Source organism: Leucoraja erinacea, chromosome 28 (assembly GCF_028641065.1).
Source record: "Leucoraja erinacea ecotype New England chromosome 28, Leri_hhj_1, whole genome shotgun sequence".
In the NCBI taxonomy this organism is placed as follows: Eukaryota; Metazoa; Chordata; class Chondrichthyes; order Rajiformes; family Rajidae; genus Leucoraja; species Leucoraja erinaceus.
The window spans coordinates 31,249,875-31,273,251 of record NC_073404.1 but is presented as its reverse complement, the minus strand read 5'-3'; the positions used below and the strand labels follow the sequence as shown (position 1 = coordinate 31,273,251).

Genomic DNA, 23,377 nt, shown 5'->3' with positions numbered 1-23,377 from the left:
TTGCCTGGGAAGAAACTGTCCCTGAATCTGGAGGTGTGCGTTTTCACACTTCTGTACCTCTTGCCCGATGGGAGAGGGGAGAAGAGGGAGTGGCCGGGGTGAGACTGGTCCTTGGTTATACTGATCAGATGATGTCGGGTTTAGGACTTTAGCCTTCAGGGAATGCAGCTTTAAATGAGTGTCATGTCAACTGGCTCAGGTAGATGGGTCCACTTCAAGACCATCTGTTGCCGACACCGATCCTTACTGCAACCAGCAGCATGTTAGCTCACCCTTCACCTCACCTCATGTCCACTACATCATCAAGAATACTCTGAAATGAATACTAACCTTTGGAAAAAGAGAAGCCATTTCAGTGACAGCAGAGTGGATCTTTTCAGAACATGGTACAAAACTGTGAATGAAATACACAAAGGATTAGAGTCATTTACTGAGCCCAACCTGTAAAAGTTGCAAAGCATCATCTTTCTTACATTAGACACACAAGAGAGCGCAGTTGCTGGAATCCCGAGTAAAGATATAGCGAGGTTAGCAGATAGAAGTGCGTTGGCTTGGCAACATGAAACTAGAATGATTTAGCTAAAGAACGACACAAAACGCTGGAGTAACTCAGAAGGTCAGGCAGCATCTATGGAGCAAAGGAATAGGTGACATTTCGAGTCGAGACCCTTCTTCAGAGTCCGGAAACTAGAGATATGAAAGGAGACAAAACAAATCAGAGCTGGCACCAACGAACAAGTAATGGTGGAGCTCACAATGGTCCATTCTTGCCTGTGGAAGATGGGATAAAGGATGGATACAAACAGTGGAACCTGTAGGGTGATGAGGCTGGGGGAGGAGGGACGGGGGGGGGGGATATTCATACCGCTGGGCTGTAAGCTGCCCAAGTGAAATATGAGGTGCTGTTCCTCCAATTTGGGTCTGATGTGTAGGGAAGAACAGCAGATGCTGGTTTAAATCGAAGGCAGACACAAAATGTTGGAGTATCTCAGCAGGACGGGCAACATTTCTGGAGAGAAGGAATGGGCGACGTTTCAGGTCGAGACCCTTCTTCAGACTGATGTCAGGGAGTGGGCGGGATAGAGATAGAATGTAGTTGGAGACAATCAGACTGGTGGAAGGGGATGGAGAGAGAGGGAGAGCAAGGGCTATCTGTAGTTTGAGAATTCAATGCTCATACCGCTGGGGTGTAAGCTGGCCAAGCAGAATATGAGGTGCTGCTCCTCCAATTTGCACTGGGCCTCACTCTGACAATGGAGGACAGAGAGGTCAGATTGGGAATGGGAGGGGGAGTTGAAGTGCTGAGTCACCGGGAGATCAGGTTGGTTAAGATGGACTGAGCGGAGCCTGCGCTTGGTCTCGCCGATGTAGAGAAGTTGACACCTGGAACAGCGGATACAGTAAATGAGGTTGGAGGACGTGCAAGTGAACCTCTGCCTCACCTGGAAAGACTGTCGGGGTCCTTGGATGTAGTGGAGGGGGGAGGTAAAGGGACAGGTGTTGCATCTCCTGCAGTCGTGTCTATCTCCAATTTGGGTACATTGGTGTGGAGGACTGCGGTGTCTGGTGATTTTGGCCAGTCTCACAATGGTAGATAAAAGTGCTGGAGAAACTCAGCGGGTGCAGCAGCATCTATGGAGCGAAGGAAATGAGTTTCGGCCCGAAACGTTGCCTATTTCCTTCGCTCCATAGATGATGCACAGGCGCTGAGTTTCTCCAGCACTTTTGTTTACCTTCAATTTTCCAGCATCTGCAGTTCCTTCTTGAACATAAAGTCTCACAATTTCAGGACAAGAACTGAATCAAGGAATAGCCAAATGTTGCCAGTCAACCTGGAAACTGGAGATGTGTCCAGCTTGGATCACAGTGAGATCCATCCAGCGCCTCCGAGTTTTATATAAACGGAACCATCCAGAACAGAAGAGTTAAGGTAAAAGGATTTAGGGCAATCGGAAAGCTCCAACTTACAGAAGGGACGTGGAACAAATGTATGAAAGATATGCAAAAAAACAACGATGATCAAGGAAAGTTGGAGCCCACAAAGGTCCATTGTTGGTGCGAGTGGGTGTTTAACATATTCAGTTTGCAATTAATAAATGCGTCATTGTTTATTTTCGACGTTAGAAAGGGATTTCCAGACTGACCTTTCATGCTTACACTCCTGTGCTGCTCGAAGCAGCTCCTGGATGTTTTTGGTGACCTGCTCAGTTTTAAGGATGACGTCCTCTGTACTGGGGAGGCTGGGATCCAGGTCGCCCTCGTGGTCATCATACTCCAGATGCAGCTCCTCGTCCCTTCCCATCTTGCCGTCAGCAATACTACGATGGAACAAAAGCAGGAGCCAACATGAATACGGCGTGCAAGAGGACAGTGGGTAGATCATGTAATCCTCACATCGCCAGAGACCCGGGTTCCACCCTGACCTCGGGTGCTGTCTTTGTGGAGTTTGCACGTTCTCCCCGTGACGTGCGTGGGTTTTCCCCAAAGACATGCGGGTTTGTACGTTAATTGGCCCCCTGTTATTTGTCCCTAGTGTGTAGGGAGTGTTCACAATAGTAGGATAACATAGAACTAGTGTGAATGGGTGATCGATGCTTGGCTTGGACTCAATGGGCCGAAGGGTCTGTTTCCAACCTGCATCTTCAAACTAAACTAATAGCCCAGCATCCAGTACATTGCTGGGTGCATTGAGCCAAATGCTCTCTCTCAAGCTCTGGGGCACAGTCTTTCAACAGGCTCCCACCCAGCAGATCGGTGAGGCTTTGTACAGTGCACGATGAACTGAATCATCCTACCACAACCAGAGAGCAGTGTTGAACTACTATCTACCTCATTGGTGACCCTCAGACTATCCTTGATCGGGCTTTGCTGGGTTTACCTTGCACCAAACGTTATTCCCTTATCGTATCTATACCAATGTCTCGACTGTAATCATGTATTGTCTTTCTGCCCACTGGATGTGTGCGTGACAATAACCAAAACAATCCTCCTGACTCTGCTTCTCAACGGTTTTGACATGCATAGGCTTTTTCACAGGAAAACAAACACAGTGCTGGAGTAACTCAGCGGGTCAGGCAGCATCTGTGGAGAACGTGGATAGGTGACGTTTCACAGAGTGCTGGAGTAACTCAGCGGGTCAGGCAGCATCTGTGGAGAATGTGGATAGGTGACGTTTCACAGAGTGCTGGAGTAACTCAGCGGGTCAGGCAGCATCTATGGAGCTAAGGAAATAGGTAACGTTTCGGGCCGAAACCCTTCCGGGTTTCGACCCGAAACGTTGCCTATTTCCAGAAGGGTTTCGGCCCGAAGGGTTTCGGCCCGAAACGTTGCCTATTTCCTTAGCTCCATAGATGCTGCTGCACCATAACTCAGCGGGTCAGGCAGCATCTGTGGAGAACATGGATAGGTGACGTTTCACAGAGTGCTGGAGTAACTCAGCGGGTCAGGCATCATCTGTGGAGAATGTGGATAGGTGATGTTTCACACAGTGCTGGATTAACTCAGCGGGTCAGGCAGCATCTGTGGAGAACATGGATAGGTGACATTCCTCGAGTCCTGGCAATATCCTGGTAAATCTTCTCCGATCCCTAGGACCACCTGATTTTTCTTCTATGGACTTCAGATGCAGATCTAGACTCCACAAGATTACTTTTCCCCCTAACCTTAACCCTATGTGGTCTCGGGGCAAGAGACTCAGTGCATCTACCCGACCTACTCCTCTCGTAAGTTTGTACACCTCTATAAGATCATCCCCTCATCATTCTGCACGACAACCAATAAAGACCTACCCTAAACCTCTCCCTGTAGCTCAGGTTTCAGCCCTGGCCATATCCTGGTAAATCTTCTCTGGACCCAAGGTTCAGAGGTATATGCCCAGGGTTGAGAAGCTCAACAGAAAGCGAACACCTGATATTTCTACCATGGACATCTGATGCAGAACCGGACTCCCAACCCATTACTGGTGACCTTCTTCCTAGTCCGCTGTTGTGATGATCCATGGTGCAGATTTGAGCCAACACCTACTGTACACAGCCTCCTCTCAATGTTTTAGCGCTGACTGACTAGACCCACCTTTCTATGATCAGAACACAAATTACAACTATAGAATCAACAGCAGTACTTGCAGAGATAGCATGTACATTAAACAGAAAAACCATGTGGCAGAAACAAGAAATTAAGTTCATAAGGGATAGGAACAGAATTAGGCCATTCGGCCCATCAGGTCTATTCTGTCATTCAACCATGGCTGATCTATCTCTCCCTCTTAACCCCATTCTCCTGCCTTCTCCCCATAACCCCTGACACCCGCACTAATCAAGAATCTATCTATCTCTGCCTTAAAAAAAAAATACACTGACTTGGCCTCCACCGCCGTCTGTGGCAAAGAGTTTCACAGATTCACCACCCTCTGACTAAAGAAATTCCTCCTCATCTCCTTGCTAAAGGAACGTCCTGTAATTCTGAGGCTGTGCCCTCTGGTCCTAGACTCTCCCACTAGTGGAAACATCCTCTCCACATCCACACTATCCAGGCCTTCCACGTCCAAGGATTGGAGTAGCACACTGGCACATTGGTGAAGTGTCCGAGTCAACCATCTTCTCACCCTGGTGCCAGATCAATCCCCTGGGTGTTGTCGTAATCACTGTCCGTGCCACTGCCCCGCTTCTCCAGTTTGGACACCTGCAAGGAAGGAGACAAGGTGAGCATGATACTACCTGAAGCTACACACTCAGCATTGCCATTAGTAATCAGCACAGCAACATAGCAGGTATATCAGAGCTGACGGCCACACAACATGGAGCACTTTTCATTATTACTACACTGAAAGTAGATTTATTTGGTTTTATGTGTACTGGCCATAAGTATTAAGCATCAAAAGAATGATGTAGTCTAATTATTAAATCAAATCACTGGCTCAGGCCCCAGGAAACACACTGGCACCTGAACTGGGGAGTAGCCAGGAAGCAGGCATTTTTGCAGATTTGTTTATTACCTGAGAGTTATTTATTTATTTAATTTCAAAACAAGATCATTTTCAATATGTCAAACGGGAACTATTAAAAAGTTATTGCTATTGGAGGGATACAAATCTGACAGTTATATGTCTGAAGAAGGGTTTCGGCCCGAAACGTTGCCTATCTCCTTCGCTCCATAGATGCTGCTGCACCCGCTGAGTTTCTCCAGCTTTTTTGTGTAACCTCCAGTTATATGACCCATATTTGGTATAAGATTCCACAGTGATGTAGGCGTGACAAAGCAAATGTTGCTGGGAAAATCCACACTAGATTTGACTCACAACATTGATTAGTTAGGGGCAGCACGGTGGTGCAGCGGGTAGAGCTGCTGCTGCCTTACAGCGCCAGTGACTGGGGTTCCATCCTAACTACGGGAGCTGTCTGTACGGAGTTTGCACGTTCTCCCCGTGACCTGCGCGGGTTTTCTCCCACATGCCTAGGATGTACATGTTTGTCTGTTAATTGGCTTGGTGTAAATGTATATTGTTCCTGTGTGTCAGATAGTGTTAATGTGCTGGGTGATCGCTGGCTGATGTGGACTCAGTGGGCTGAAGGGCCTGTTTCCATGCTGTATCTCTAAACTAAACTAGTTGCTGCAAGAGGCCCCTGGTGGCCATGCAAGGAGGACAATGGTTGGCGGGATGACCATAACGAAGGTAACGGCTGCAACGGGCTCAAGCGGGGACTGTTAAATTGACCGACTCTTGCATACAGACTCAATGGGGCTGTTTCGATGCATTACGTGCTAAACTGGGGATTGCACTAATGTACGGCAATAATCTTACTGATCTGTATAGTACCTAGGGCACACATGATAATAAAAGAACCATTGAAGCATATATTTTCCAATGGTCGTCTGTATTGCAACAGTTCTTAACCAGAGGAAAGCCCAATAATATTTGTGGAATTCTAGGATTAGCACTTTGACTGGATTCTGAAATGTATGACTAACTTTTATCATTTTTTGAATCTCAATTTTTTAGTCAAATCTTTGTGGCATACATTTACATTCTCTTACACCCAAAGTGTCAGCTGTTACAGTTTTAATAGAAAAGAGAAAATATATAAAACGCATGCATTCATCTGAAACTTTCCTTAAAAAATACTTACACAATGACAGATGGTTCCAATACATCACTGTTCTGCTTCAAGGCATATTTTTGATACCAAATACCAGCTGCTATATAGGTCTGGACTCTTTAAAAAAAATCTACCCTTTTTTTAAATTATCAAATGTTCCAAATTTAAGAAAAATCTCTTTTCACATTTAAGGTAACAATATTTTACACACTCGAGTTACAATTTAAAATGCAAGGAAATCTTTTTATTGTGGTGTTGATATAGGCTTATTATACTAATCGGTTACTTGTGAAAGAGGACTTTTATCCTAACCACTGACATTTTGTAATGAATAATTTCATTGTACAATTATTTTGTAAAAATATATATTTTTAAAAATTGACAGCTGCCAATTGTTGTCAAACCTCAGTCTGTTGACGTTTGACTTTGGATACAGTCAATGGCAGATATCATGTCCATGATAGATATGCTACTCTGGGAAAAAGGAACAGGTGACTCTTCAGGTTGGGACCTCATGATATTGAACTTGGATTTCTCTATCAAAATGTCAAGTGGTTAATATTCCCACCGAGATCTGGAGCTTAGCTCATGAATGGACTGAATGCTAAATAGGAGATTTTGAATTGGAATAGTTTCACTAAATGTTTCCATGAGATGGTTTCCTCATAACCTAATCATTTTAATACCAAACTATGCTAATCTAATCTTGCCTTTAAAATAATTAATTGGAAACTTGCATTATTTTTCAGCTGTCTAGGAGACTTCATTAAATTAGTGACTAGGGGTCTGTGAACAAATCAATTGATTACATTGACTATATTGGCATTCAAATTAGTGCTTTCTCCCTCTCTGAATGCTTTGAATCCATCTGAAGTGAAACAAGCTGAATGGATAGGTACAAAATGCTGGAGTATCTCAGTGGGTCAAGGACAATTTCTCCACCGATGCTGCCTGACCCGCTGAGTTACTGACCGGTTGCATCGTGGCTTGGTTCGGCAATTTGAGCGCCCTGGAGAGGAAAAGACTACAAAAAGTAGTAAACACTGCCCAGTCCATCATCGGCTCTGACCTTCCTTCCATCGAGGGGATTTATCGCAGTCGCTGCCTCAAAAAGGCTGGCAGTATCATCAAAGACCCACACCATCCTGGCCACACGCTCATCTCCCTGCTACCTTCAGGTAGAAGGTACAGGAGCCTGAAGACTGCAACAACCAGGTTCAGGAATAGCTACTTCCCCACAGCCATCAGGCTATTAAACCTGGCTCGGACAAAACTCTGAATATTAATAACCAATTATCTGTTATTTGCACTTTACCAGTTTATTTATTTATGTGTGTATATATTTATATAATGGTATATGGACACACTGATCTGTTCTGTAGTAAATACCTACTATGTTCTGTGTGCTTAAGCAAAGCAAGAATTTCATTGTCCTATACAGGGACACATGACAATAAACTCACTTGAACTTGAGTTACTCCAGCATTCTGTGAAACGTCACCTATCCATGTTCTCCACAGATGCTGCCTGACCCGCTGAGTTACTCCAGCACTCTGTGAAATGTCACCTATCCATGTTCTACACAGATGCTGCCTGACCCGCTGAGTTACTCCAGCAGCACTCTGTCTCCACAAATGTCACCTATCCCATGTGTTCTACACAGATGCTGCCTGACCAGCCTGCAGCTGATTATATTATGAATTGTGCAGCAGATCATGCTAAATGGAGCTAAAGAAATAGGCAAGGGTTACGGGCCGAAATCCTTCAGGCAAATAGGCAACGTTTCTGAAAACATTGCCTAATTCCCTCCTAGCTGCCTGACTTCCTGAGTTCCTCTAGCAGTTGCCTGACCCGCTGAGTAAGATCTTGGAATCATCCATTACACTCATGCAGTTTTCTAACTAAAGAAGGTCAGTATTAGAAACTTTAATTGCAATGTTATCATTCAGCATTATCACTAAGAAAAATGTTCTCCACCCTTTGCTGCCCACACCCGTCTGCATTTCCTTAAGCACTCTGTGTGTCTATCTTTGGTATAAACCAGCATCTGCAGTTCTTTGTTATTATATTATTGAATTGTTATTTTTTTATTGATCTGATTGCTAAATGGAATGCTGCAGGAATAGACAAGGGGTAAGTCACCAAAAATTAAAGATCATCTTGCAGGCAAGGACGTCTGAAGAAAGGCTTGACCTGAAACATCACCTGTGAATTCCCTCCTCAGATGCTGCCTGACTTCCTGAGTTCCTCTAGCAGTTTGTGTATTGTTTCAGCAAGAATTAACTATGGCTACACTGAACAGTAAGATCTTGGAATCATCTGCATTACAGCCTCTTCATGCAGTTTTCTAACTAAAAGAGTGCTGTTCCTTTATTTTACAAGGTCAGTATTAGAAACTTTAATTGCAATGTTATCATTCAGCATTAAAAAAAAATACAACCCTCACTAAGAAAAATGTAATTTAACCCTTTGAGGACCACATTGGCGTCTGCATTGCAGTTAAACATCTTAGTAAAAAGGTTAAGTCTTTGGTGTGCCACAGAACTGCAGCAGCTTGTTTTACAGTGGAATTACCAATAGTTCACTAACTGTTGTATCGGATCATTACATTATGGACAATGTTCTCAGAGGGTTAACAACCTTAAGGATGTAAACAGTTCTGCAATCTCATTTAATAAAATCTATGAATATTTCGACTCAGTTTTTGTAAATCTAAACTTGGTTCCAACGCAGCTGAGGAAATGTCTGTCGGTAACAGTTCACGTTAGACCAGAGAGGGGAAGACATATATTTGGATTGATTGACATTTCATTTTTTGTGTAGAATAGTAATGGAGTTTTCACACAGTTCCTCCCCGTAGGTTGGACCACCTTGAGTGATTTTTCCACAAAGTTACCATTGGTCCCTGGAGCCAAAGGCTATTTGGTGCAATAAGACCATTAAAAAAAACAGATGTTGATGTTTCATAACGCTTGCATTAACCATTCCATGCTTGCCTTTAAAATATTAAAAACCTATTCATTACCTACTTTCATTTAAATTTACAAAACCTGTGTCTCAATATAATAAAAAAAATGAAGGAAGAAAAGCAGCATTTGAAGAGTTAATGTGGAAATACATTACGTCAGGAGTAGAGAGAATGCTTGAATAGCAAATGGCCTTGCTTGGCACATTGTCACCATGAAAGCCAGTGTACTCTTCAAGGTAGGGGTGATAAAGATGTCGGAAAGGAAGCAATGGTTAGACTGGAATCACAGTGGCCACATTACATCACAGGAGCCCATGTTTTGGAATGCCTAACAGATATACCCGTTTACCCATCGCACCTCCAGCTAGTCTTTGCCCACATCTCAGTGTGTGGGCAATTTGGGCCAAAGGGTCGGTTTCCACGCTGTAAGATTCTATAACTCTATGACCAGAGGGGTTGGTCATTCCAACCCAATAAACAGCCATCCACCATTACCCTCTGGCTTCTCCCATTCAGCCACTGTTGAATCCATCTTGCTATTCCTGCATTTATACCCAACAGTTGAACCTTCTTAAACCTTCATGGCTGATCTATCTCTCTCTCCTAACCCCATTCTCCTGCCTTCTCCCCATAACCCCTGACAAGTCAAATACATTGCAGCGGTCCCAGAGAGGCACAAATTAGAACAAGGATATCAGATTTAATTCACTTTAAGATATTAGTGAGCTTTAAGGATAACCATTATGCGACCATAATGTGGCTCCATTATACGACCATCCCTGGCCCATTCACCGATGTATATCTGATATACGGAGAGGTCGGCAGTTGCAACGTGCCCCATTTCCCCACGATAGGCTTGAGGTGCCGATCTAGCCAGCTCCTTGATCTATGTCCCCATTCTGTTAGGTTTCAACAGACGTGCACCACAACTTCATTAGTTAATGCCCTACCCATACTACATGTGTTAAATTGGCTCAATAGAATCAGTTGCATTCTCGCCAATGTTTTCAGCTCTAAATGTGAATTAACTTTCCCCCCACATTTCTATTGTAAAGAGTGGCAGAGGTGGCCGCACGGTGGCGCTGCGGAAGAGCTGCTGCCTCACAGCGCCAGAGACATGGGTTCAAACCTGACTACAGGTGCTGTCTGTGTGGAGTTTGTACGTTCACCCAGTGACCACGTGGGTTTTCTCCAGGTGCTCCGGGTTCCAGACAAGCAGGTTTGTAAGATAATTGGCTCTGGTGTGTAGGATATGAAAATGGGATAACATAGAACTAGTGTACAGGTGACTGTAGGTCAGCATAGACTCGGTGGGCTGAAGGGCCTGTTTCCACGCTGTATCCTTAAACTAATACTTTAAATATTGCACTTCCTTGCCCTATCTTCCATTGTCAAATGAAATAGTTTGATTTCTAAAACTGAATCAAGGCTGATTGAAAATGATGAGTAATTTGGAAGATAAAAACTCCATTTAATTGGTTTCTTTACCAGAAATTATTCATGTTACAAGGGAAATATATGACTGGGCGAAATTGGCTTGAATTGGGGGGGTGGGGGGGGGGGGGGGGGGGGGGAGACACCTTCTGCAATAGGAACACCAAGCTTTGTCTCCTCCTATCGAGGTCCCTGCAGATGGAGGCGCCAGATCTACTGGGAATGCGGCAACTATAATGCTTCTGGGGGTCCCCCCACTTGCCGATACAGCACGGAAACAGAAACAGGCCCTTCGGCCCAACTCATCCACGCCCATCAAGATACCTCATCCAAGCTAATGACCGCATTTGGCCCATATCCCTCTAAACCTTTCCTATCCAAGTATCTGACCAAACGTCTTTTAAATGTTATAGTACCCCTTGCCCAACTTGCCCACACTGACCAAGATGCCCCATGTATACTAGCCCCACCTGCCTGCGTTTGATCCATAGCTCTCTAAACCTTCCCTATCCATGGACCTGTCCAAATGTATTTTAAATGGTATAGTACCTACTTCAACTACCTCCTGTGGCAGCTCGCTCCATTTCCCACCAGCCTCGGTGTGGAAAAAGGCTCATCGGGATTGTTTTAAATCTTTGCCCTCTCATCTTAAATCTATGTCCACTGGTTCTGGATGCCACTACCCTGGGAGAAATTCTGTGCATTCACCCTATCTATTGCCCTCATTCTTCAGAGTAGGGTTTTTAAACTGTACTATAACTGGATTAATCCCTATCAAAATTGTGACTTTAAAATGACCAGTTATATTCAGGCCAAGCTGATAACATAACAGCTGTATTACAGATTATGTAAATCATATTCTGATACAGTACAGGATGCAAATGTTGGATTTCCCCAAATCTTTTGGTAAGGAAGCTAACACCACTCAAACTGATAATTTTCTATCAAAATAATGGTAAATTAATGACAACAGTGGCAAAATAAGGGCAGATGGTGGCCTACCATGCAATGAAACTGAATTAAAATGTAGAATTACAGAATTCTACCAGCATTCTCTACCCATAGGTTTAAGGTGGGGGGGGGGGGGGGGGGGGGGAAGATTTAATAGCAACCTGCTTTAAACAAGAGGTGGTGGATGTGTGGAATGAGCTGCCAGGGGAGGTAGTTGAGGCAGGGACTATCACAATGTTTAAAAAAGCATTCAGACAGTATAAGAAATGTTTAGAGGGATATGGGCCAAACGCGGGCAGGTGGGACTAGTGTAGCTGGGACATGTTGGTCGGTGTGGGTACGTTCCATGCTGTACCACTCCATGGCTAATTCATAAACTAATTATCTTAACAAAACATTGTGCGATCTCCTTTGACGTTCGTCATGTTGGCATTCCAAAAAAAGAACCTCCTGTGTTTGAAAGGAAAGCAGAAGCCAAGGTTAGAGGATGAGGTGGAGCCATGCAAAGGGCAAGCCTAGGACACTTGCTGGAAGCCTCTCTGCCCCCTTCTTACTTGAGCCCAACTGAGATGGTAGTTAACCACCGATCTGCCGCAGTCCTGAGAACAGGACAGTTGGGGAGAGAAGGGGAAGGGCACAGAGGTCGCGGAGACACCCCTGCGAATCTGTAACATGGAAGGGACAGTGTAAACAATGGTGTGCACATAGACATTGATGAATTTTCAAAATTAAACCATGCACACATTTTGCTACAGACATTTTGCAGTTTGGAAAAAAATATCAGTTAAACAGTTTCATACTGAACGTGTCATCTCATGTAAGATCTATTGGCAGATTGAGTAGTCTGTTAATGCAACATGCACATTGAATTAATCGAACAAAACAGGGCAGATGAAGCAACAGTCACAGAGCCTTATGGTGAATCAATGCAACATTCCTTATTTAACCAGTCTCTAAAATAGTATTCACATCATTACACAGTATATGATTTAGTTGTTCGCTGGCCTCATTTACTCAATCTTCTTGGAAATGTTCACTGCATCATCAAACAAAAATAAAATCAAATTTTACCAAATGTTTAATCTACACAAAGGTGTTAGTGCACATCCAGAACGTTAAGCAGAGTTTACTTTTGCAGGAGCAGGATTGCAACTATCTTTTTCTAATGAGCCTGCACTTCCCTTCTAATGACTTTCCCTGCCACCCACCCCACCGCCCACTAGAAATATTTGTGCCTTTATAGTCTCCAGCTTCTCTGGTGAAACATGTCTTCCCTGTTCCTGCTGGCTGGCTCAGAACAGCCAACTCTTGTATCTACTCCTCTGGACTCAATTAGATTTCATTTCACTTCTCAAATGTGCAGCACGGTGGCGCAGCAGTAGAGTTGCTGCCTCACATCGCCATAGACCCCCGGGTTCCATCCCGACTACGGGTGCTGTTTGTACGGAGTTTGTACGTTCTCCCCGTGACCCGCGTGGGTTTTCTCCGGGTGCTCCGGTTTCCTCCCACACTCCAAAGACGTGCAGGTTTGTAGGTAAATTGGCTTCAGTAAAAATTGCAAATTGTTCCAAATGTGTGTAAGGTGGTGTCAGTGTACAGGGATCATTGGTCAGCACGGACTCGATGGGCTGAAGGGCCTAATTCTATGCTGTATCGTCAAACAAACAAACTAAATGGAATAAAAACTAGATTTCTATGCCACTGAAAACTTGATAAGTAGCTAAACTTGCTTGACAAAGGTAATTTAATTTTACCGGTGATTCTGTTATTTAGATGTATGGTTAAGAAGACAAAGGAGTTGCTGCCCTACTGTTATACAAGGGCATTATCCATACACTAACTAGTTATCTTAGCTTGGCTGGTAATGGTTAGGCACTCAGATAGGTTAGTAAAGATCACTATGCCTTAAGTATGAAAGTAAATTCGCTTTGCAAGTATTAACTCACACTGCAATCCAAAGGCTGTAGTCGTGTGACAATATCATCTGTAGTTTGTCCAAAGGATTTCTGGCCAGACCGGGTTTCATACATGGACACTGCTTGCCGATCGCGTCTATTTGCATTGACATGAGGGGCAAGATCCTGCCGCTCACCGGCAGCCGATGATGGGTGCAGACTAGGACTTTCATGCTTCATTTGGGCATTCTCTGTCTGCAGTTTGTTAATCTGACATGTAATGAAAGAGAGCCAAACATCTTAAAAAAATAGCAATTTAATATCTAAGCTCCCACCTTTATTCAGTTTAAACATCTATTTTGTTAAAAAAATCTGACAGTGATGTTGCAGATAGGACAGGATAGAGGAAAAAGATTCAGTGCACGTGCTGCGGTTAAAGTATGTTGTTTTACATTTCATAGACAATAGGTGCAGGAGTAGGCCATTCGGCCCTTCGAGCCAGCACCGCCATTCAATATGATCATGGCTGATCATCCCCAATCAGTATCCCGTTCCTGCCTTCTCCCCACATCCTTTGACTCCGTTAGCCCCAAGAGCTAAATCTAACTCTCTCTTGAAAACATCTAGAATTCAGACTAGTATATCCAGAGTTAGAAATACGTGTTTATTAAATATTAGTGTGATTGTGTATTTCATAACTATTTATATGTTTCCAGTTCTGTGGCCAGACAGGCTAGGGTTGCACCAAACCATTCGAAGCACTGGGCAGAGCAAGAATGTCAACACTGTTGCTACATTCTCTCCTCGACGTCTTGGGGCTGCCTGTGCTCGCACGAACAAGGGAATCCCAAAGCTGCGATTGGTTGGAAGATAGCCACAAAAAGCTGGAGTAACTCAGCGGGACGGGCAGCATCTCTAGAGAGAAGGAATGGGTTTGTTCGTTCATTCATGTGTCAGATGATGTAGCTCGCTGTTGGCTTCTATCATCATCCAACATGTTGACAGAATTGTCGCCCAATGCGTTACAGAGTGCATCGCGTCGTTGCTTCCAGGGATCGCCATGACGAGGCTTCTGTCATGAAACCCTTCTTCAGACCCAAAACGTCACCCATTCCTTCTCTCCAGAGACGCTGCCTGACCCGCTGAGTTACTCCAGCCTTTTGTGTCTACCATCAGTGTAAACCAGTATCTGTTGTTCCTTCCTACACATTGAGTGATGGAGCTGCTTTGCCAACTCCACCCGCCTTGTGCTGCAGTTCACACACACCTAGACATCTGCTGATGAAGAGCCACTCTGTGATGGAGGGACAGAGGCAAGCTTTGTGAAGTCACAGATTCAACTTTTAGATTAATTAGCAGTTTTTAAATTAAAAAAATAGTTTTAGTCTATCTTCTGGGACTTCTAAAGATTAAGGAGTGTTAGAAAGTTAAAGAGTTTTACACCAGAGGGCGGTGAATCTGTGGAACTCATTGCCACAGACTGTTGTGAAGGCCAAGTCAGTGGATATTTTTAAGGCAGAGATAGCTAGATTCTTGATTAGTACGGGTGTCAGGGGTTATGGGGAGAAGGCAGGAGAATGGGGTTAGGAGGGAGAAATAGATTAGCCATGATTGAATGGTGGAGTAGACTTGATGGGCCGAATGGGCTGATTGTGCTCCTATCATTTATGACCTTATGACTCCTGTTAATCAGTTTATCTCTCCTTCCTGAATGGTTCCAGGCTGTGATTCATTGAATCTTACAGCATAGGTAGAGATGAAAGTACCTACACTGTGAAAAATGGCTCCTATTAGACTCACTCACTCATGGCCTTATGATTTCTGAAATGTTAATATTCAGTCGTTGATAGTTCAGGCCGTCCCAGTCTGTGGCCAAACTGCATGAGAGATTGTTCACCACATTGTGAACCTATTCTGTTCTTGGTCTCCACTAACAATGCTACTCCATTTGAATCTTGCCGTACAGGGGGACAACATCTCAGGCTCGCATTATCCTATTGCCACATCTCAGTTGATTTACTATCTACTGTAAACCCACTGGGAATTGGAAAGTCCAGTTGAATGTATTATAAAAACAAAATGTAATTATTCCATGGTGCAGATATGTACAAATACTTTAGTAGGAAGACCAAAGTCTTTGGCAAACATATTTGTTTATACACACAAGGCATGTATAGAGTGTCAAGAATGATTCATTGTCATATGTATCAACAGAGCAATTAAATTCTTATAGCAGCATGATCGGTCTGTAAACACAGCACTCACAGTGACAGGAGCAGAATTAGGCCATTCGGCCCATCAAGTCTCCTCCGTTATTCAATCATGGCTGATCTAATCGCTGCAGCAGTTAGTTTACTTTAGTTTAGAGATACAGCGCGGAAACAGGCCCTTCGGCCCACTGAGTCACAAGGTCATAAGTGACAGGAGCAGAATTACGCCATTCGGCCCATCAAGTCTCCTCCGTCATTCAATCATGGCTGATCTATCTCTCCCTCCTAACCCCATTCTCCTGTCTTCTCCCCATCACCCCTGACACATGGACTAATCAACAATCTATCTATCTCTGCCTCCACAGTGGCAATGAATCCCACAGATTCACCCCCTTTGTTGTCAAAGCCAGTTCAGCCATTGGGATCAACACACTGCTTTGTGCCTAGTTTCAAATGCAAGTTAGCTGCAGGCCAAGTTTCAAGCCGCAAGTCCAATTACAAACTGAAAATTGCTATGTACAGGTTGGAAAACTGGCAGCAAAACAAAACAAATTAACAGCAACAGTAGAGGGCCAATATTCCAGTGACTAATAGGTTGCAGCAATGTGGTTACTTTTATCTTTGATGACAGAGCTCTCATGCCAAAGTTTGTCTCCACCATTAACTTTTCCTGCAGCGAAACCTCTGATCTCGAGTGTGTGTTTGTGTACTTCTTTTGCAACAGGCCCAGCTCAAATAATGGATTTAATTAGGTAGCTCGGCTTTTCCTACTGACACTGTAACAGAACACAGGAGCTTAAGCTAACAAGTTGCCTCACAGTGAAAGGTAATAATTCAACAAACAGGTCTAACAGCAGCAGACCATATGTGTGGAGGAAGGAACTGCAGATGTTGGTTTACACCAAAGAATGACACAAATGTTGGAGTAACTCAGTGGGTCAGGCAGCATCTCGGGAGAGAAGGAATAGGTGGCGTTTGGGTTGGAGGCCATTCTTCAGACACTGTTTACAGTGCAGGATGTTGCAAGATAAAGAAGGCTGACCAATGTGGACGAGGCCAACATTTGCTGGCCGTGTGCTATCTGCTGCAACTTCACTTTAAGTTCTGCATTTCACGATCAAACAGTGGAAACATTGTAAACCAACATGAACCAAGTAGTGACAGAGGAAGGACATCCCGGGGCCTCATCGCTTGCAAGGACCTTCAATTTAAAAGGCTCACCCACAATTAGCTGACATGTCAAGATGGCAAAGAAAAGCCTTAACCAGAGGACACAAAGTGCTGGAGTAACTCAGCAGGTCAGGCAGCATCTCAGGAGAATGTGGGTAGGTAACGTTTTGGTAGGGACTCTTTAGGAGGGCACATCATCCGAGGAGGTACACTCCATTGAGGATAAATGGGGATCCTGTGGATAGGGTGAGCTGTTTTAAATATCTGGGAGTCCACATCTCTGAGGATATGACATGGGCATCACACGCTGCAGCACTCGTGAGTAAGGCAAGGCAGCGCCTTTACCACCTCAGGCAATTGAGGAAATTCAGTGTGTCTCCGAGGATCCTCCAGTGCTTCTACGCAGCGGCTGTGGAAAGCATCTTGTCCGGGAACATTACCATCTGGTTTGGGAATTGCTCTGCCCAGGACAAGAAGGCTCTGCAGAGAGTAGTGCGTTCGGCCGAACGCACTATGGGAACTTCACTCGCCCCCCTGCAGGAACTATACATCAGGAGGTGCAACTCCAGAGCCAACAATATCATGGGAGACCCCTTCCACCCCTGCAACGGACTGTTTCAGCTGCTACGGTCAGGCAAACGCTTCCGTTGCCATGCTGTGAGAACGGGGAGGTTGAGAAGGAGTTTCTTCCCAGAGGCCATTCGGACTGTAAACTCCCATCTCACCAGGGACTAACTCTACTGAATGTTTTTCCTTCCAATATTTATTATGTAAAAGAATATGTGTGTGTTTATGATTGTGTTTATAGTTTGTTTGGTTGTTTGTCTGTTTGTCTTTTTGCACAAAGTCCGCGAGCATTGCCACTTTCATTTCACTGCACATCTCGTATGTGTATGTGACAAATAAACTTGGCTTGACTTTTTCAAACTGAAGAAGGATCCTGACACCTATCCATTTTGTCCAGAGATGCTGCCTGACCCGTTGAGTTACTCCAGCACTTTGTGTCTATCTTTGGTATAAACCAGCACCTGCAGTTCTTTGTTATTACACCTAGCCAGAATCAGCAGAGTGGAAGCACACTATGAGGGAAGGATTGTTGGAAGCTGGAAGCAACTGAGAAAGGGATATTCCAGTGAATGGACACGTAAAGAGCTGCAGAATACTGGAATCTTGAGCAAACACAAAAGTGATTGATGCACGCAACGGGTCAGGCAGCATCTGCAGGGGGAAATGGACAGGCAACTTTTCAAGTTGGGATCCTTCTTCAGACAGAAGGGTCCCCACCCAAAACGTCACCTATCCATTCCCTCCACGGATGCTGCTCGACCCATTGAGTTCTTCCAGCACTTTGGGTTTTGCTGAAGGTTCCAGTGAACGCCTGCACAGATCATGGTGATGCAGGGAAGAGTAATAATTACAGATGTCTACAGTACATGAACACTGAGCATCATCAGTTCATCCTGTAGCTGCTCGGCCTGGTATCTGGTGCAGGGTGGGATGTTTGACCAGGACCAGTGCAGGTGGCCCCCAGCAGTGGGGTGGATCAGGCGGCCAGAAGAGATAGGAGTAGAATTAGGCCATTCGGCCCATCGTCTACTCCACCATTCAATCATGGCTGATCTAGCTCTCCCTCCTAACCCCATTCTCCTGCCTTCTCCCCATAACCTCTGACACCCGTAATAATCAAGAATTTATCTATCTCTGCCTTAAAAATATCCACGAATGTGGCCTCCACAGCTCTAAAGGACTAATGAAATTGCTCTTCATCTCCTTCCTAAAAGAATGTCCTTTAATTCCTCTGGTCCTAGACTCTCCCACTAGTGGAAACATCCTCTCCACATCCACTCTATACAAGCCTTTCGATATTCTTTATGTTTCAATGAAGTCCCCCCTCATTGTTCTAACTCCCGTGAGTACAGGCCTTATGCTGATAAACAGTCATCATAGGTTGACATGCACATTCCTGGGATCATTCTTGTCAACCTCCTCTGGACCATTTCTGGAGCCAGCACATCCTTCCTCAGATATGGTGCCCACAATTATGGTATGGATGGTATGGTGTGAAGAGCTGATCGATGCCACCAGCCCCTGGCAAACTAAGCACCAGTTACACAAGTTGCAGCCTAGTCTGGAGAAAGACTCACTGGCTGAGTTTCCTGCAGCAATCACCTCTGCTGGGCTCTGATGCAACACAATGGTGGGACAATGTCATTAGCCGAGTATGTGTAGTCAGATACATTTAATGAAGCCAAATCAAATGTAGTATGGATAAGCAGCAAGCATAGAATGGAGAGGCAAACATACATGTGTACTCAATAGAATGGAAAAGCAACATACATGTGTACTCAATGGGAAGAAGCAGCATACATATATATGTACTCAATGAAGGATATTGAAATAGACCTTCCCTTTTAAATGTAGCCTGAGTTTTTGTAGCTCTGATGCTAAATGTCCAATCAATGAGGACCAGCGATCGACAAAACCATTAAATGGTTCACCTCTCTCGTTCCAAACCTGCTCTACATCTGAAGTATTTACTTTAGAAATATTTGTTATAAATAATAACAATTTGCCTGTCAGTGAATCTAGAAATAATGTGAAAGCAAATACCGGGTTCCTGGGAAAATAAATTATTTTTAAAAAAGCCAATAAAAGCTATTAAATCTTCTGTTATATGTACAGCGGCACGGTGGCGCAGCGGTAGAGTTACTGCCTCACAGCGCCAGAGACCCGGGTTCAATCCTGACTACGGGCGCTGTCTGTACGGGGTTTGTACCTTCTCCCCATGACCTGCGTGGGGTTTTCACCGGGTGCTCCGGTTTCCTCCCACACTCCAAAGACGTGCAAGTTTATGGATTAGCTAGCTTGTGTAAAAGTTGTAAATTGTCCCTGCTGTGGATAGAGGTACTGTCGGGTATGATCGCTAGTCGATGCGGACTCGGTGGGCCGATGGGCCCCGTTTCCGCGCTGTATGTTCCCCCTAACTGTGCGCGGGCTGGCGGGGCTAGCGTGCACTCACCTGCATCTGCAGCCTCCGCAGCTCCTCACTGAGGTTGTTGTTCACTTTCATCAGCTGCTGAACCTTGGCCTCGGAAGCAGCCAAGGCTTTCTTCACCTCCAGGTATTCCTGCAGTGTGATGGGGCCGTCTGACAAGTCTGAAGAATCCATGCTCTGTAGGGTTAAACAACATGCTGATTACTCGTGGGGGAAAACACACAACACGGCTTACAGCATCACTGAACCAAGTGTAGAAGGATCACATTCACACCAAAGTGACATTTGTAACCTACTGACACGGATTGAAACAAAAAGTTGCCACTTCCTAACACTTTCTCACTTGTATTCTCCAATTTTGGGCAACACTTCAGCCTATTCTTTTCCTTCTTTCCCTTGTTACCTTCTCCCCCTCTTTCCTGACACTGGTGCACAAACATTCTCCCCCTCTCCCACCCCCCTCTCATTATCCCACCCCCCCTCACTCTGCCAGCTCCCCCTCCCCCCCCTCACTCTGCCAGCCCCTCTCCCACTAAACCATCCCCTCTCCAATCCCTCTCTCACTAGCCCAGCCCCTGTCTTTCCCCCTGTCCGCTCTCTCTGGTTTGACATTTAACTCCTCTTTCAAACCTCTCCTCACCAACACCCTTTTGGTCACCCATTTGTCTCCTTTTCACTTCAGATCTTTGCCCCTCCCTCCCTCCCCCCCCCCCCCCCTCCACTCACCTGTGTGCAACCATCACCTGCCAGTCTTTGTCCCACCCCACCCCCACTGTAATCTGTCTGAAGAAGGGTCAGGACCCAAAAGGACTGGAAATTCTCCGCAAGACTCCAGCGTCTGCGCTTTCACTGTGCCCATGGTCGTTCTCCTTCCTCTCTCTGTCCTCCTCTGGTGAATGGACGCTCAGATCACTCAGCATTTTCACACAGCAGCTTCAGGAAATATCTCTTTGCATTTGACTAATGACAGTAATCGTTGCATTGGTCTGGATCGAAACTTCTGAGCTACAAGATTGGGGATGGTGACAGCAGGAACGGCAGATTACTGGAATTATGAGTAAAACACAAAGTGCTGGAGGAACTCATCAGGTCCAGCAATTGATAAGTGACCTATGGAATCGGGACCCTTGTTCAGACTGATTTGAGGCAGTGCTGGGGCTGGGAATAAGTCCCTCCTGTGAGGAAGTACAGATGGCCTGTAGGAGGCAGCATCATGTACTGTGGTAGATGGCAGAATCATGAAGCAATTTGTCATATTGCTTAATTAAATAAGTTTTAAATAGAATGATTGTTTACATTTGCCACCTGTGACATAACCATCTCACGTCTGCAACGCTGCCCAAATAGAAGGTTCGATGTTGGTTGGTTTCACGTGGGATTTATCATCTGCATTTAAGTTTGTAGATTTAAAGCCTCTATTTTACTTTCTTGCTGTTGAGCATTGTTTAGTTTAGTTTAGAGATACAGCACGGAAACAGGCCCTTCGGCCCACCAAGTCTGCACCGACCAGCGATGCCCGCACACTAACACTATCCTACACACACTAGGGACAATTTTACATTTATACCAAGCCAATTAACCTCCAAACCTGTATGTCTATGGCGTGTGGGAGGAAACAAAAGGTCTCCGAAGAAACCCACGCTGGTCACGGAGAGAACGTACAAACTCTGTACAGACAGTACCCGTGGCCAGGATGGAACCTGGGGTCTCTGGTGCTGTGAGGCAGCAACTCTACCCGCTGCTCCACCGTGCCACAAACATAGTTGAGCAAATGTTGAACATTTGATTAGTACGGGTGTCAGGGGTTATGGGAGAAGGCAGGAGAATGGGGTTAGGAGGGGAAGATAGATCAGCCATCATTGAATGGCAGAGTAGACTTCACATTTTATAGCAGTAGAATTAGGCCATTCGGCCCATCGAGTCCACTCCGCCATGCAATCATGGCAGATCTCTGTCTCCGAATCCCATTTTCCTGCCCTCTCCCCATCACCCTTGACACCCGTTCTAATCAAGAATTTGTCTATTTGACAATGGGTCGAATGGCCTCATTCTGCTCCCATGATTTATGAAAATGTAATTGCCCCATGTAGGTGCCCTGGTATACAATAGTTCACAGTCAATGTTACCTTGCAACTAAAAAATGCACGGCATGTATACATGGCATATTCACAGAGTGCTTGGAAACAGAGCAGCAGGAAAAACATGTGATTCTGATAATTTATAATATACTTCTTGGTTTCACACAGATAAAAAGAGATAACTTTTTTTTTTAAACAAAAAATTCTTGAATAAGGTCTACACTGTAGCTTTTGTGGCTGGCTGGCTTAATGGCATTTCACATCCTTCCAAGCATTTCTTTCAGACTGTGCAAAAATATGCAATCTATTTTGGGAGCTATTTAAAAAGTCAAGTTCCTGGCTCTGCAGATTCATATTTCTGATCTACTAGATTGGCATTTGACCAAAGAGATAGTGAACCGACTACAGCAGTCCTGAAAGCTGCAACTCCTCTGGAATAGAAGTGGGGAATATACAATCCAACTGTTTATATATAAGAATAGGAAAAATAGCTCAAAGTATGCGGGGCAAATTAATTGGAGATAAAACAACAGTACCAGTTGGATGATCAGCCATGATCATATTGAATGGCGGTGCAGGCTCGAAGGGCCGAATGGCCTACTCCTGCACCTAATTTCTATGTTTCTATGTTTATGTTTACCAGTGCTCACTCAATCTACTTACTTGTCTGTCCTCATTCTTCAAAGGGCAGCAATTCATGTTCATAAGTGATAGGTGCAGAATTAGGCCATTCGGCCCATCAAGTCACCATCTTCACACTAAAGAAATTTCTCCTCATCTCCTTCCCGGATAAAAGTCCTTTAATTCTGAAGCTGTGACCTCTAGTACCACGCACATCTGTACGGTGAAGCTTTTGTTGTTGTTGCGTGCTAACCAGTCAGCGGAAAAGGCTATACATGATTACAATCGAACTGCCCACGGTGTACTGATGCAGGATAGAGGTGCGGGCAGCCTGCAGATAGAGGCGTCCCCTGGGGCTACAAAGTGAGCCACAACAACAGCTGCCTCACCGGACTGTGCGGTGGGTGAAGGATGGCTCGCTGCTGCATCTTGCCAGACGGGAGTGGGGTCGGCTCTAAACCAGCCGGGGGGTGGATCGGTAAGTCCGTACCTTCTAACCAAAATCAGTGATAAAGGGGCACATTTAAACAAGAGGTCACCGTATTTCTATCGAGGCTCCGGTTACGACAGCAAATGTTCCCAGCCCCCAGTCAATAACATTAATTAGTTCTCAGAGCAGAATTAGGCCATTCGGCCCATCAAGTCTACTCCGCCATTCAATCATTGATGATCCATCTCTCCCTCCTAACCCCATTCTTTTGACTTCTCCTCATTCCTTGACTGCTATTCATGAATTTAAAATAAAGTCTCTAAAAAGTAGTATTTATTAAACGGCATAGGAAAGAGTAAATCCATATTCAAACTGAACGGATCAATTGAAGTTTTCTTTCGATACTTTAGTTGACTTTAGAGAGACAGCATGGAAACAGTTCTGTGTTATTCTACTTACTCATCCACTCCCTACACACTAGGGATAATTGACAGAGGGCCAATTAACCTACAGACACGCACACATTTGGG

The 23,377-nt window shown here is 44.8% G+C and overlaps 1 protein-coding gene across 7 annotated transcripts in view; it reads right to left on the bottom strand.

Annotated features, from left to right (window-relative positions):
• The window catches only part of git1 (G protein-coupled receptor kinase interacting ArfGAP 1), a 145,254-nt gene that overhangs the window by 5,724 nt on the left and 116,153 nt on the right, over nucleotides 1-23,377 (bottom strand). For 4 of the 7 annotated variants that reach the window (XR_008725744.1, XM_055658167.1, XM_055658168.1 and 1 more), the window contains 6 exons: nucleotides 19,743-19,895; nucleotides 13,395-13,613; nucleotides 12,003-12,113; nucleotides 4,604-4,680; nucleotides 2,145-2,318; nucleotides 331-394 (listed from right to left, as the gene is read on the bottom strand). Coding sequence is in view for 6 of the 7 variants with exons in the window: in XM_055658167.1 (XP_055514142.1) it covers nucleotides 331-394; nucleotides 2,145-2,318; nucleotides 4,604-4,680; nucleotides 12,003-12,113; nucleotides 13,395-13,613; nucleotides 19,743-19,895 (798 nt within the window). In the remaining variant the exon portion in view is untranslated. The remainder of the gene's footprint in view (nucleotides 1-330; nucleotides 395-2,144; nucleotides 2,319-4,603; nucleotides 4,681-12,002; nucleotides 12,114-13,394; nucleotides 13,614-19,742; nucleotides 19,896-23,377) is intronic. The other 3 variants (XM_055658172.1, XM_055658171.1, XM_055658173.1) reach the window with 3 other exon arrangements.